Source organism: Ips typographus, linkage group LG1, assembly GCF_016097725.1.
Source record: "Ips typographus isolate SLU linkage group LG1, UJ_Ityp_2.0, whole genome shotgun sequence".
Taxonomy (NCBI): domain Eukaryota; kingdom Metazoa; phylum Arthropoda; class Insecta; order Coleoptera; family Curculionidae; genus Ips; species Ips typographus.
The window spans coordinates 5,688,005-5,704,533 of NC_138422.1; the positions used below are offsets into that span (position 1 = coordinate 5,688,005).

Below are 16,529 nucleotides of genomic sequence, written 5' to 3' on the forward strand. Positions count from 1 at the left end.
AGTATCTCCAGTTCTTAGCTTATATCTTGTAACGATTTTATACCTAAATTTCCAAGCTTATTATGGTAATCACTCTTCAATATCAACAAAGCAAAACTGTTGTCTTTCAGTTTTTCGCTTATATTTCGTATGATCATCGATGTCTGCCTATTTCGATGTTGGGGAATATAAAATGTACCAAATCATGAAAGACCCAGGCCCAGGGCCATCTCAGAAGATTGGCTATCATTATGGCAATTCTCACTTTGGATGCTGCAGCTCTAAACAACTCAATGGAACTACAGTTGTACCATTTTTTAAGGTTATTTAACCAGGAAATTAGTTCTTTTCCTGTTCAATTTTCTGGTAACAATACATATTTTTCTCCCCTCATCACGTGGCCTAGATATCGCAGCTTCCTTATTTTAATTGTGTTCATTATTTCATTTTCTTTTCTCATGCTTCCTAGTACCTTCTCATTTGTTACCAAGTTATCCAACTTATATTCTCAAGATCCTTTAACTGAAATGCTTCCATTTGTCGATTGCTTATATTTTTCTTCAACGACTCCAAAATTTCAGAAAAAACGTAGCAAGTAGTAAGTTAGGATCTCTACTGCATAACACATTTATCATTCTGTTAAATATGATTTTGGATTGCCCAATTCTTGATTTAACTTCTTCAATGTACTCATCACTTTCGTTGACAATTGTTCCGACATTGACAAAAGTATTTGTACTTACTGACTTTCTCTACTAGCTTTCCGTTAATCCATAAGTTTTGCTGTTGCTGAACTGATTTTGTAATCGTCATTTTGATCTGTGGTATTTTTGAGTTTTAAGGTAAGTCCGCTCTCCTCGCTACTCGATCAACTAAGGTCTGTAAATATTCTATTGTTTCGGCAATAAGCATGGTGTCGTCTGCATACCGAATATTGTTAATGATTCCATTAACCTTTACTATCGTTGTTATTTCCTTTAGTGCTCGCTAAATATTGACTGATTGTCATACATTCATCATAGTGCGATAATACACATCATTATTGTACAATATACAAATTGCATGTACTCCTTTTAGTAAATTTAAAACTTTTTGTTTCATTTCATACAACCCTCTACAACTCAATGTAACAAAATAGTATAGTATATTTTAAAACTGTGTAGCATCGAAATCAGCAAGTAGAAAAAAGTTGATAATCTACAAGTATAATATTTCTTAGTAGGGACATTTTTGTTCACCTAAATTACTATTTATTTCTATCCACACCAGAGGAGCTTATTAGTACAACAATTATTAAAGAAAATAGAAAAAAACACGCCGTCTAATATCAGATTATGAAAGCACCGCTTTGTACTATTCCGAAAAGTGATATCGATTTTCATGAAACATGAAATAATGGGATCGTCATCAATTTCGTGCCGGTCTTTTAAAAGAGCCCTAACCCGCCATTGTATACATTAAGTGAAAGGAAGTTCGGGGGAAATCATATCACATCTAAGAATAATCGAAATCCTAGTCGATAGATTTTACATTGTGAATGCTTTTGTTATTGCTAGAATGTAATAACTGAAATGGTAACGCTGAAAATTATTATCTACCATTAGCTAATTAATTGTATGGTAAAAGTTTGGAATTATTACTTACTGAATATTCGTCTTCTTTGTCTTTCACCGTCTCAAAAATGTCATTAAGTGCTCTAATCATGATGCCTGGGTTGTGCCTGTCTCCTACCATAGTGTGGGTTTTTCCAGCTCCAGTTGCACCATAAGCAAATACTGTGGCATTGTACCTGAAAATGATCCCAAAACTATTACAAAGCGAACAAGGAAAAGAGATTTCAAATCACCCACCCATTTAACACATCCTTTACCAAATTACTGGTAGTGACCTCGTACACCTCTTCTTGAGAGGCCGTTTCATTGAACACAACATCAAATTTGTACTGTCTTTTGATTCCTGGTTTTTGCCTGATTACGTCGTTTTTGTCCACGTCTTCGGATATAATAGTCTGAAAAAAAACTGCGTATTAAAATCAGCGATTTAACGGCATAGATGAAAGGAAATCCTTGTCTGTTCGATTTACCATCAAAGGTATGTCAAAGTAGGACATTGGAAACAATCCTCTTTCATTAACCCCGACTTTCTTTATGGAATATTAATGTTAATAACCTGAACTGTTCAGTCAGGCATGTGGCTCTGATTTATATTGATTGTAGTCATGCAGTAGCATTTACATATTTTTTATATTGGATAGTTTTAGTTTTATGTGTGCTTGTTCAGTTTTAAGCTTAATACCGCTAATTTGACCCATTTTTTTCCTCATATCATTACTATTATTTAGGGCAGCGTATCTTGACATGTGTTTTGGAGGATTTTGCCAAAATAGTTGAATTTCGCAATGTGATCGCAAACATCCATTAATGGACACGCAGCAGAAGAAGAAGAAGAATATCTTCCGATTTCCAATGTTCAGTAATACACAGTACTAGGCATTCAGTATGTTCATCTAACATGACATTTAATCGATCAACTGCATTTCCTATTGACTGAACGTTCTGATGAATAATACTCTTCACATGAGACAATATACGACTATATCGATACTGTTTTCGTATCAATAATGATAATTTTGTTTATAACATGGCATGCAGTCAATGTTTGCATGAATTCGTGTAAACTCAAAAATAGTGAAAACACGTTTTGCTGGGGACAATCCACTTTTCCAGAAACCTAGTGACTGACACGTGTGTACCTACTCGTAGCTCTAGTAAAAACCACATATTTCCTGAACTCCAACCGCTGAGAAAATAGTAACGAAGCTTAGAAACATTTCTTGAAGCTGCAGAAATGAATAAGATTTTTATTACCAATAATCTGATAAATAATTGTACCCGTTACCTATAAAAATATTTAGACATTCATCAAATGACCTACATACATGAAGTTTAATAAAAAACAGTACACTAATTGAGTCATAATCCGTGTTTCCAGGTAATTTGTTAAAGTTACGTTTGTGATCAAGAGATTTGGGTAAGCCAGCATATTAGTGTTAAAGGATTTATTAAACTTTGCTTTCACGACAATGGGTTGTATTAAAGTTAGAAATTCCATTATGAATTATTTATTAAAAATAATAATTTTCTAGACAGGTAAGAACGATTAAAAACAAGTGTTATGTCGTGATATGGGTCGTCAATATAAGAAGTTTTGTTTTATAGAATTTTTTTTAACTTATCTTAAAAAAATTAAGCAAAAAATGTGTTATAGATAATTTTGGTAGTTTAGAACTGATCTAGAGTAGATAGTATATTACCAGTGTTACATTGCAAAGCATTACTAATGAATCAAAGGATACTTTTAGGGGTTTTATTAGTAAAGAATATCTATAAACCATAACAGAAAAGAAATGTTAGAAAGAGTCTCAAATGAGATGTAGATAAGACTTCCTACTAAACTAATTCAAACTGGTTTCGAAGTGATACTAAAGGCAATCAAAGATGTTTTGAAAAAAAAATTAATAGGGACAAGACAAGGAAAAATTTAAATGATAAGATGATACTTATCATTTAAAATACATGGAAAAGCTTTTTGAGACCCAAGACTATATAAAAATGAAACATTCTGTTACGTACGAGCATTTTAAAGAGGAACACATTTAAATGATTAATATTACTGAGTTTGATCAGTTCTTGTCTTGATTTTGTCTTCAATTTCAAGGCAATAATAAAGCAATGTGCAAATATTTCTTCTCTGGACTGGCAAGCAAACATTTAAGCCAATTTTACGTTTTTCATTCAGGTACACACTTTTCCAGACATTATGGCTTATGAAAATGTTTAAATATTATAAATTACTAATTTATCTAGCAGTTTACTTCCCAAAGATAAATATCATCCATTAAATAAATACACAACCAATTATTTACTCATATGGCACTAATGACACTGAAGTTAAACATTCATTTACTGTATGAGTACGGAAAAGTAATTATGCGTTGCAATAAAAGCATACCTAATGCAATAACAAAAATGAAAAATACTGTAAATACTGGAATAATAAAAATGCGTTTATCTCTAGTGCTGTCATGTCAGCACTTGCGTGACTATAAATATTATGATGGGAGGCCTTTAACGAAATAAGGTCAGTTTGAAATTCGATTTGTTTATGGTGAAAGTATGGCACTAACATTAGTGTCCCTCTCCGATTGATTTTGTATATAGATACCAATGGTTCTAAAAAAAATTGTTTTAGTATTATTTTACACAAATTACCAAAAAATGTTCCTTTGCAGTTCAGTTATTATGATAAAAAAATTAATTTACACCTTCGTATGGTAAAACAACTTGTGCAGCCCGTTGTGCTTGGCGACAGGGTTTAAAAAGAGATAAATAAAAGATAAGTAGAAAACATTACCTAATTTCTATAACCGAAATCCGACCACACCATTAAAATCAAATTACGCCGGTATACGTACACAAAAGCTTTTTTCTAATCTACGATAAGCTGTCAAAGAAAGACCAATAAATATAAAAAAATAGCTATTTTTATAACCAGTTACGAAAAGTGCGATTTTGTGTAACGAATGAATGTAATTTGAATGGATGGGAAGGGAATGAATCTAATCTTTTCGTCTAACTTAACGTAAATTTTATATTTTTTATATAATTTCCACGGAAAAATGACCGTCCTCACCAGATAACATTAAATCTCTCAATTTCTCTCAAAAAAGAAACTTAATGATACTATCTTTTGGGAGTACACACTTATAAAACGTAGTTAGTACGGTAAAATCGCTCATTACATAAACCAAAGTTAAAGTTAAAGTTAAAAAAAATACTCATTTCTGTGTGGATCGTAGATAATAGAACATTTTTATAATCACAAGTAGAGATGTGATCACACACGCGTCCATGAATTTGTCATACCACACAATACAATTCTGTATTTACGCGTCAGAAAAGAACAGAAACATTTGCTCAAGTGAATGGTAATGAAATTGAAGGCTAATTGACCAGAAAATTTGATAGAAAACTGATTGATTTTAAACGTCAAGCTTATTTTAAAGTTGAACTAAGTTCCATCAACGCTAAAAAAGAAGAGCGGAAGAATGTATATGATTGAGAAGGCTGTCCAGGGGACCTATTCTTGAAAGCAGGGAACGGAATCCTCAAGAGAAGTGTTGATAGAATGTGACAGAACAAGCTGACAATGGCGGGTTCCTGTCACATTCTACAGGTCTTTCTCTTGATAATTCCCTTCCCTCGTTTCAAGAATACGCACCCCGAAATTGTGATAAAAGACTGAATGATTGATTTCCAATCTCAAGTCTATTTTAACGAAGAACAAAGTCATATCAGCGTCAAAAAGAAGAACGGAACAATTTGTTTAAATGATTAGTTACCAAATTGTCCAAAAATTTTGGAAGAAGATTAGTTGGTTGATTTCAACGTAACACTTATTTTAAAGAAGAACTAAGGTCTCAGTGTCAGAAGAAAAAAACGCAAGAATTTATTCAAATGACAGATTGTGCTGGCTAACTATCCAGAAATTTTGAAAGAAGACTGAGGTTTGATTTCAGAATGTACCTCTTCTCAAACAAGCATGGTAGAGTAAGAATTTTTGCACGCAAAAACAAAGGCCTGCAGTAATCCCGAAAACCAGCTCCAAACATATCGTACAACCCTCTTCTGTAAAATGAATGTCGACTTCAACAAACCAGCAGAGCACGCACCCTGTACCTCAAGGGGCTCTCAATCAAAGCAAAATAAGCCCGCCTCGAGATATCGTACTGCAGCTCATCAGCAATCACCCGCAAGGCGTAACAGCCAGAAGCCAACCTCCGATTTAGCTGCTCTATATGAGACGCAAATCTCAATCCACTATCCACCCAGAGGCCAAGAGTTCTGTCCTCATTCAATTCACCAACCAAATCATCACCCACCAGCACACTTAGATATAACTCCCGTCTTTGACATAATCATAGACAGCCAGTTTGCAGCATACCATCTCATTATAATTGCTAAGTCGTCAGATACCACTCTATTTAATAAAGAGTTATCTGCCAAAGCAGTTGTGTCATCAACAAAAAGTGTGAACGTCCCAGAGATTGGACGGGTAGATCATTTATGTAGATCAAAATCAAAATGGGTCCCAGGACGGAAACTTGCGGCACACCCCTGTCCATCCCCTGCTCAATAGACCGGACCCCATCAAAAAGCACTTTTTGACCAGCTCAACTCTAACTCCGTACGTCTCCAACTTTGATAATAAAATATCATGACTGACACAGTCAAATCAACACTTGCCGTCATTTAATCTCAAATACAAATCTTCCAGAAATGAAAACATTGCCTAGTTAGTGCCTTTATATGCTTGAAAACCAAACTGACTGTCTGACAAAATATTGTTGCTTACAAAAAATGACATCAACCTTCTTTTCATCAGTTTCTTAATAATTTTTGAAAGAGTAGGAAGTAATGAAATTGGCCGGTAATTTCCGCCCAAGTTATAATCTCCACCCTTAGATTTACGACCTCCGCCATAACACTTAACGCGTCAGACGAAAGTCTCTTAAAGATCCCAATTGAGATACCATCGTCACCGGATGCTCTCAAAGTGTCGAAAAACACTTCCTTCAATTTCTTAGAATCCGTAGGGGCAAGAAAAAACGACTCTATAGTGTATTCCTAATTTGCACTAACCGTACCAATGGAAAACGCTTTTAGACGCCTTTACAAATGTTACACGGGAGTAGAATGCAAAATTGTGCTTGGCTCACGACAATCTTCTGAGCTTAGCACAATAATCATCTTTTTCTACTCGTAGTAATGTACTATATAATTTACTAAACGAATACAATGCGCTTCGCAAGGTTTACCTTGTACTTCTTTTATATGTCTTATATGACTTTGCAAAACGTGATTAACTTTTTATAAACACGCAAATACCATAGCAAAACCAATATCCTCAAACTTTAGAACTTAAACAAAGATGCAAAACGCACACCTTAACAGTAGAATTACGTGACTTTGTTTTACGTCATCTACATTTTGTATGCCTCGGAATAGGATTGGATTGAAACTATAGAAATCTCTGACGTGCGATTTGAGTTTGCATAAGCTACGTGCTTCAGTAATCGGTTTGGCGCCTATTTTTAGTAATAAACTAAAAGAGGTTTTTTAAGGCTATACAACTGATTTGCATATAAATGTTGCCTACGTGTAAGATTTTTCCTTCGATTTGACCACCAACCGCGTTTACGTCGATTTTCCATTCATTTGCCAGATAACGAGTGCGATGCAAAGCTATTATTTTTTTTCAAAGTCATTAATTATATGCAACTAAGTGCAGGTAATTGTACCTAATTAAGTACCATATAACCAGAAAAACTTTTTATTATGTTATCGTAAATCTAGTATAAACTGCGTAGTTTAAATTGGTGTTTCAAAAACAAAACGAAATTTTTTAGCTACTCTGCCATATTATTATTATCATAGGTGATCCTATAATAAACTTGATGTTTATTGTGGTAAAATGTGCATAGCTGGTTTTTTGGTACATTTTGCTGGACGAATATTGTTGGTTAATTAGGGATTATTTGAAAATTAAGCTTGTATAGTACATTAAAGTCAAAGTTTTCTTGTCAGCAAAAAACTAGTAAATCAAACCCTATGACAATTCAAACCGCATCAATAACAGTAGTTTTGTTTTAAAATGGTAAAAAAAGAAAAACATAAATAATTGTAAAAAAGTCATTTTTAAAAACGTCAATATCTCAAAAACATTTGAAAACAACACAAGGGTACAGTAACAAACTTATTACCGCACTAGTGCAGTAAAATCTCTTAGTTAGAGTTAAAAAATGACGCTGGTAAGTGATAGAACTTAATACACCTTTGAAATATGTTGGCCTTTATTGATCACTCGGTCTTCTTTAAAAATATCTAGCTCAATTATTTGAACAGCTAATTCCCTCCAATTCATTCTGTCAGAATTTACTTCTTTAAAATATATTTTACGTTGGAAATCAATCAGGGTCCTTTCAAAATTTCTGGGAAATTAGCAAACTCAATTTAAAAGAAAAAGTACCTACTCATTACAGCACCTATTCATCTAATCCATATATAGAATAATACTTGATCTATCATCCTCTTGCAACGTTTACTACCGCCACGTCATCTTTTATTTTTCTAATACCACTTAAAACTTAAAATATAAAGGGTACTTCAATATCAATATTTCAGTCCTGTTTACTAAGTTGTAATAACTTCAATAAAAGGCCAGAGTCAACAAATAATGATATTACAATAAGCTTAACGTCACTTTCGTTTTGATTTATTATTTCCAGTTATTCACATTCAAAGTGTATTGATTAGAAATTTGCTGGAAAACTAAGTAAATATACTAATGCGATTTTCAATAATGACTACTAAGTGCATCAGAACTTAGTGTTTGTATACAGCATTAACAGAAGCGCTAAGACAGCCTCAGGTATTTGCATTTCTGCAATTTAAGTTAAATAAGTAAGTATTTATTGACGAAAGGTTTCTGGTGAAAAATTGAAAAATAGCTCAACACATTAAATATTTCCAAACACATAATAGAAGTTACTGAAAAGTGTTGGGTAGTTTCGCAAAAAAAGGAGAAGCAGAAAGGAACAAAAATGATAATGCTGATAGTGATTATGCTTTTTGGATTCATCAGGCATGAAACTCCATCTGTCTGAAAGGTTTAAAAACCAACTGACATACACATAGTGAAACATATACATAGTGTAACCTGGAAAAGGATGAAAAAACAATCATGGATATCACAAACGGCCAGCAGCGACACAATTGTGATTTCCGCAAGAAGATCCACAATTCGTGGACAAATCTCACTTCAACACGGTTTTCTAGAAAATTGTTGCTTATTATACTACCTACGATAATTCTAATATACCATCATTGTGAATCACCTTATATAACAGTTATAACACACTTAAAAAAAATATAAGTTGGTCTGACTCTAATACATATCTTCTTATTAAGTCGCCGTCTCCACATGAAGGTTGGCAATCCTAATGGCTAATCTGATATGTACTGCAGCTCCGAAGATGTCTATTGATGAGCATCCAAACCATATTCTGAGATCTTTTAACGATGAATTATGACGTCTTCTTTTGTTTTCCCACACTCCTCAGCACCTCCTCGTTTGTTACTCTTTGTACCCATGGAATGCAGAGTGTTCTTCTGTACAAGTTCAGCTTAAAGGGCACCAGGTTTCTCTCTAGAACAGGGTTAAGAGTCCAACTTTCACAGCCGTACAGTAACACCGAGAAAATATAGGATCTGCCCATACGAAATCAAATATCCAAGCTCAGGTCTGATCTTGTGAAGAGTGCTCATTTGTGTAAACACTTTTCTAGCTTGTTCAATTCTGGATTTTACTTCCTTCTTTGGGTCAATCTGATCATTTATTATTGTGCCCAGATATTTGAAGGAATATACTTGTTGTACGATATTTGCCTTAATCGACAGGTTTACGTTGATGTTGAAAACGAGCACTTTGGTTTTGTTTGTTGGTGATGTTTATGACGTCCATACTGCTTGCCGTGTTGAACAATGCGGTCGACCATCCCCTGCAGATCTTTTATGTTATCTGCCATGATCACAGTGTTATCCGCGTTCTGAATATTCTGGTCTGCCTTACTCGCCTTTTTATTGGACTATAATATGCTTGTTACCTATTATTAACTGTAAGGTTATTGTCGCGGGTCAATAACATGACCTCACAAAGTATGGAATCTTCTTTTACAATATATCGTGCCAAAAGATAATTAATAGCATTTATTCTGTCTATGATTATGAGGTAACCCTCTTTATCAAATCAATAATTTAGAGCCCATTAATAAAAGGTGTTTTAATGAAAATTAACTTTGTAATTTAGCTATTATCACTTACTCGCTCGAAAGACCTGAGATCGATTTGGGTTTTAATTTAAAAATAATGTCAAGAAATGCAGCCGGATTTGATTGCACTCAAAATTTCTGCGATTTTATCTTACTAGCTCACTAGGTCACTTTACACCAAAAACATACGCTCGCAAAAAAATATGATCATATATCGGTAATAATTGTGCAAAACAAATGTTTGTAAACTTAATCAAAAATTTACGAAATAATATATTATTTAGTACTTTACAATAAAGTCGTTCCAATTCTCAGACTTTTACTAAAAGGAGGAAGAGAAAACATTAATTATCACCACAATATTTTTAATTTGGTTCTCAAGCCATTATCAGACCTCTTGTACTATCTTCCTCTTCTTAAAGTGCCATGCAGATTCCTGCGTAGGCATCCATTGTATCCCTCATCATATGATTCTATTATATGCAGCATTTTGTAGTGTCTGGGAGTCCCATATTCCTCTCCATTGTCGTATGTTTCGCAGCCAGGATAGTTTCCTTCTACCTATTCCTCTCTTTCTTCTATTTTACCCTGGAGAATAAGACGTTGGAAATGATAGCGTTTTCCGCGTCATGTTGTCGAAAAGTTCCCGGTCCACCAAACCAACTCTTCTCAGTATGTACTCGTTCGTTACATGATCAACCCACGACACTTTCAGCATCCGTCGCAGGGACCATATCTCCGAGGCCTCATCCCTGTAGATAGTTGCTGCTTTCAACGTCCATGTCTCGACTCCATACAAGAGAACGGACCAGACGTAACACTTTACCATCCTATATCTGAGACTGAAATTCAGGTTTTTATCTGTTAAAACTTTAACGAGTTTTAAGAACGTTGTTCGAGCTTGTTCGATTCTGCATTTCCTGATCTGGGTCTCATTTTTGGTTGATCATGCGTCCCAAGTATTTAAATTGAGTGACTTATTCAATACTCTCTCGATTTATGGATAATATGATATTTGGAGAATCGTTTTTTTTTTTGGAGTATTTGGTTTTACGGTTGTTAATTTTCAGACCCAGTCTTTGACTCTCTTCATTGACCCTATCTAGTAGAGTTTGTAGATCATTTGCATTATCCGCTAATATAACGGTATCATCCGCATATCGAATATTGTTGATGGGAATTCCGTTTACTTTAATGTCTTCTCGGTGAAGTGAAAGCCTTTTCCACATACAAGTTAAACAACATCGGTGACAAAATGCACCCCTGACGGACGACCTTTTTTAATTCAACATCCTCAGTTGTTCCTGCGTTTTGGATTCGGATTTTCGCTCTTTAGTTCCAGTATAAATTCTGCATCAATGTTTGGACACTGAATATGGCTTCTCTTGTTCTAAAACCGTTCTTAAATCCAAATTGACTAGCACCACAAACTTGAAGAAAGAGTTTAAGATAATGGCTCATCCGATAGTCCTTACATACTCGTATGGTTTCGTTGTTTCGGATTTCGGAAGCGCGACAAATGTAGAACGGAGCCAATCCTCGGGAATTTGTTCCTTGTCATAAATATTGTTAACAAATCGGACAATGATATCAAGGTTTTGCTCGCTAACCAAATGAAACGTTTCTGAGTACGGTTGAAGTTAGGTTTCGGGAAAGATGATCCAAGTCCCCAAAAGTGTTTTGAAATCAAACTTTACAGTAAAACCAACAACAGTAAACTTCAGTTCAGCACTATCCTCCCTTTCCCACATTTTCTTAATATTAGCATAGATAATATTTTGTTCATTAGTGTTTAAAGTTTATTAATTGTGCAGTCTTTAGCAGCACCAAAGGGAGCTGAATTTGGCCTTTTTTTGAAGAGGTATACAAGCTATAATAAATTTTACTCTTTAAATTTTTACCTATACACAGTGATTTATTATTATTGTTACTATTATTATTATTATTATGAGAACAAATTAAATTAGGTACCAGCACACTGACCAGGGGGCCTATTCTTGAAAGCAGCGAACGGAATTCTCAAAAAAAGTGTTGACAGAATGTAACAGAAGAAGCTGACAATGGCGGGTTCCTGTCACATTCTACAGGTCTTTCTCTTGATAATTCCCTTCCCTCGTTTCAAGAATACGCACCCTGATCCAGATTTCTCAAATATTTTGTTTAATTTGTAAATGTGGATAGACTAAAAAATTTAGAGGTACCTTTTAAATATGGTCGAAACAACCTTGACCGTTAAAACGACAAGGCAAAATCACTGGGTCGATAACAAAATTATTAATTATTCCTGCCCACACATAAACTCTAAATTCACATTGATAATGCATAACTATGGTATTACGGTTTTATAAAAATAAACATGTGCATTGTTGGCGATTTCCACTTTTTATAAAACAAGCTTCATTAGTAAACATAATGTTTTTGGGACACACGCGTGTTGTTTTCTTTTTGCTCATCGATAAATAGGCAGAAGCCCAACTCAAAAACCAAATCTCACTTTTTGACATTCTTAAACACCCTTAAAACTCCTGTCTGAGTCTAATATGGATCTTCAGCAATATTATAATTTAGGATTCGATAAATTTTGTATTTAACATATTGTTGCTAGATAGTGATAAATTCATGCTGAAATCCAGCAAGAAGCTCATGAAGCAAAATTATGTCGGCTACCAGCAAAAAAATGCATTCGAAAAGGAATTGGTGAAATTTGACAATTGGAGAAAAGACAGGGGTATAGAAAAAATATTTAAACAAAGTAAGTGTAATTATCCTACTTTTTCAATGTGGAGAACCGTTTTTGCTGTCTCTGTTTGAGTAGTATCTCAGTGTGTTAATGGAAGAACATTACATAATCACCACATTGAAGCAGAAAAATGTACCAAATCAACTACAGCAATAAATATTGGAACTAAACACTCACAACACCACCCAAATAAGAATCAACTCCGAACTAACTGGAGAAATAAGCAATACAGTTGGTATACGTCAAGGGGACGCTGATATTTAACATCATAATGAACAACATAAATAGACAGAGTCAAGGAGACCACTTTCAAATACAGAATGGACAATACGGAAATAAAAGTTCTCTGCTATGCAGATGACGCTGTTCTAATAGCCGAAACCGAAGACAAGCTGCAAAAACTACTATATGCCTTCAACAAGGAGGCTCATGGAAATCTCGAAATCAAAAACAAAATCGATGACCATCGCAAAGACCCAATAGGATGTAAACTAGTAATTGATGACGTACCCATAGAGCAGGTCATGGATTTCGACTATCTGGGTTGCAAGATCTCCAGCCAAAGAAATTTTTAGGATGAAGTCAAACGAAACGTGAATGAAGCTGCATCAGTTTCCGACCATCTAAGAAACATTGGGCGAAACAAACAGATAAGCATTCAGAGTAAGACAAGAGCCGATACATCAAAAACCAAAAAATGCTCAGAACAACAGAGATGAAAACAATACATGCAATAACAGGCAACATCCTTCTGGTTAAGAAAAGGAACGAAGACCTAAGAAGACAAACTGACACCAGTGATATTACAAGATGGTGTAGAGCTCGACGAAGATACTGGAACGCACACGTCAGCAGGATGAATGAAGATAGATTACCACAAATCGTCAGGGATAACATACGAACAGGAAGAAGGCCCCTGGGCAGACCATCAAAGAGATGGAGAGACAGCTGACAGTCCACCTCACAGGGGAAAAATCAGTGAACTGCAGGCGGTACGCCTTCTACAAGTGGAAGAAGAAGAAGAAGTATGGTTGGAAAACTTATTTCATATTTAAAAGCCGCATCAAAAGATCATAAAACAAAAAGGACAAAGATACTGGAGAGAAACCGAATTGAAGAATTTTTGAGAAAACCATCGGATCAGAAATATTTATAAGTTAAATTGGTTGCATGAGGAATTTCACGATATCAATAGTTTAATTTGTACAATGGAACTATTTATTTTGAACTCTTTACAGGTTGCAATGATCATGGGAGTAACAGATCCTTGTCGATGCAAAGAATTAAGCTTTTTTGGATACCATCCACGTCCAAGACATGTGTGATTCCGTAGATGAAAACAAGCATTTTTAACAACAAATAAATTTCATGATCAATGTAACAGTTTTTTTTCTGGCAACAAATATGGCAAAAATACATAAATTCGTAAATTTACGATCTAAAACTGCTGGAGAAATATTCTTTTTGCAATATACAGATGAAAAATGTACTAAACAGCATATAAGCATCAACACAACATCGGAAGATTTTTCAAAAGTTTCACCGGACATGAAATGAAACGGAAATCGAGTACAGTAGTGGAAGGTTATATTATTAAAGATCCACTGTCCAGCAAAATGGCAATTGCTAAAAAATCCAGGTAAGGTCAAATGGGGTAAGTGCAGTTTCCGAGAAAGTGCGACTATGTTTATTATTTTTTGTGATGACTGATTATCACTTAGACTTATTAAATAATTGTAGGGTGCAAAAAATCACACTCACCTTTCTATCAGCTGCATATAAAACTCTATGAGAGTCATCGTTTTTTAGCGGTCTCACCCTTATTGCAACCATTAACCTTTCTTCATTTCCTTTAAGGGGCGGCCTCAAAGAAGTGTCGCTTCCTGACGAACTTGGAGTTTCCGGGCTCATTTTTCCTTTCATCCAGATATCGCGCAAAAAGCTTACATACCCCAAAAAACTGTTTTGATTTATTTAAATAGTTTAATAATGATTGTCTTGTAAACCACAATAAGAGTCATGGACTACATTCAAGTTTACGCGACATAAACAAAACACCTTGAAGTTACACAACGTTACTCTGGCAACTCAATAGCAATACTAAACCAAACTTCGGCTTTCTAACTACGATAGCTTTATGGGTTTGGGGGAGTTTGAGCAGACGCTTTTTCTGTTGAGGGGTTTTTAACTATTCGTTCAAAGTGAATTGTATTAAAACTGGTACAAAACATACAGGTATTATGCATACAAATAAAATTACTGAAACACAAAATATTATTGAATACCTAAGTGATAAGAAACCGATATTTTACATAACAATTCTTCAAGTATTTTTAAGAAGGGTTTGCAAAGCCGTCCTCATTGAGCTACAGGGTGTGAACAGATTTATTTTAATTGTTACCTTTTCAATTTAATTTTTCGACAAAATCACGCGCTTAATACAATACTTTCTCAATCAACACAGCCATTTCTTAACTTCAACTGTAATTTACGTAATGAACGATTTTACCGCACTAATCATTATTGACCGATTGGTAACTTGAGAAATTAGTTTTCTGTATCTTAATGGTCATTATTGACCTAGGTTAAAAATAGAGTCTCATCTCTAGTTCTACACCATTTCTAACTGTAATTCAGAAAGAGTCAAGTGTAATTCAGAATAGTAATTTGAAATTCAGAAAGAGTGATGAGTAATTTAGAATAGTTAATTGTAATTCAGAAATTGTTAATTGCAATTCAGAAAGTATATCAAGTGTAATTAAGTTAAATTTTTAACCTAAATTGTGTTATTTTTTTCATAACATTCATTGTATTATAAAGTATATTAATTTTGTAAAAAAAGTGTAAATAAAGTGCCTTGGAGTTTCAGCTTTGGCAATTTTATCCACAGGTAATGTATTTTATGGAATTACCTTTGAATTTTCTGAATTTCATTTGATGGTTTCTGAATTTAAATTGATTTTTTCCGAATTACACTTGATGGTTTCTGAGTTGCAGTACATTATTCTGAATTACGCTTGACCTTCCCTGAATCTCACTTGGCCTTTTCTAAACTACATTTAGAAATGGTGTAGTCTGGCACAAACACAACAAAAAAGGAAATATTATTCACCTAGGTAAATAATAATGTCAATGTCTATTAAGACATATGACATATGAAATACCTACCTATACTTGACTTAACAGAGACAGATAAGGTTGTCTCATCATGTTTTTGTTTTGCTGTTATCCTAAATTTTTAAATTTTCAATAAAAGGACTATAAAAAATATGGTTAATAGTGGAAAAAACGCTATATTATCCACAGTTCAGACAGCTTTTATTGAACTTATCTCTTAAAAATCCCTCATCGCTTCACTCCTCGGGATTTAAACTTGACATACTGTCAATAAATTTTCTATCTAAACCTTGGTCAATAATATGCTATTATCTTTTTATTATATTGGAAAAATTCCATGTACGTATGGTAGATCCAAAAACATTGTGAACAAATTATATGTATAGATGAGTTTCTTTACCGATCGACTTTGGTATTCAGCTACATTTTCAGGATTCTACTGCTTCGTAATAAATCAGTTTATGATGGTCCACCCTGTATTATAAAAAATGGTTTGTCGTTATCAAATATTTACTGTGACTGATTTTCCGACACTCAAATTGTCTAGAATTCTCAAGCACCCCTTTAAGTCCTATAACAATCGATCGATAAAATTCAAATAAGTACATCAAAGGAAGGAATGAGCAATTTTTTTCTAAGTTATACAAAGCATTTTTGGTACCTGTCAAATAAATCCGCACAACAAATAAGCATTTTGATGGATTGTTTGTGATGAATTCAATTCGGGTTTGAATTAAGTGGAATAGGGGTGTTAATTTAAATACACATTGATTTTGACTAGAAACTCGACCCTGAAAATGTTTT

The 16,529-nt window shown here is 34.1% G+C and overlaps 1 protein-coding gene across 3 annotated transcripts in view; it reads right to left on the minus strand.

Annotated features, from left to right (window-relative positions):
• Window positions 1-14,711, minus strand: part of Kif19A (Kinesin family member 19A) — a 32,399-nt gene extending 17,688 nt beyond the window's left edge. Inside the window, exons 1-3 of one of the 3 annotated variants that reach the window (XM_081979150.1) lie at window positions 14,370-14,711; window positions 1,830-1,987; window positions 1,624-1,768 (exon numbers count right to left, since the gene is read on the minus strand). In XM_081979150.1, coding sequence (XP_081835276.1) covers window positions 1,624-1,768; window positions 1,830-1,987; window positions 14,370-14,531 — 465 coding nt within the window. In that variant the 5' untranslated portion in view covers window positions 14,532-14,711. The remainder of the gene's footprint in view (window positions 1-1,623; window positions 1,769-1,829; window positions 1,988-14,369) is intronic. The other 2 variants (XM_081979140.1, XM_081979131.1) reach the window with 2 other exon arrangements.
• Between the last annotated feature and the right edge of the window lie 1,818 nt (window positions 14,712-16,529).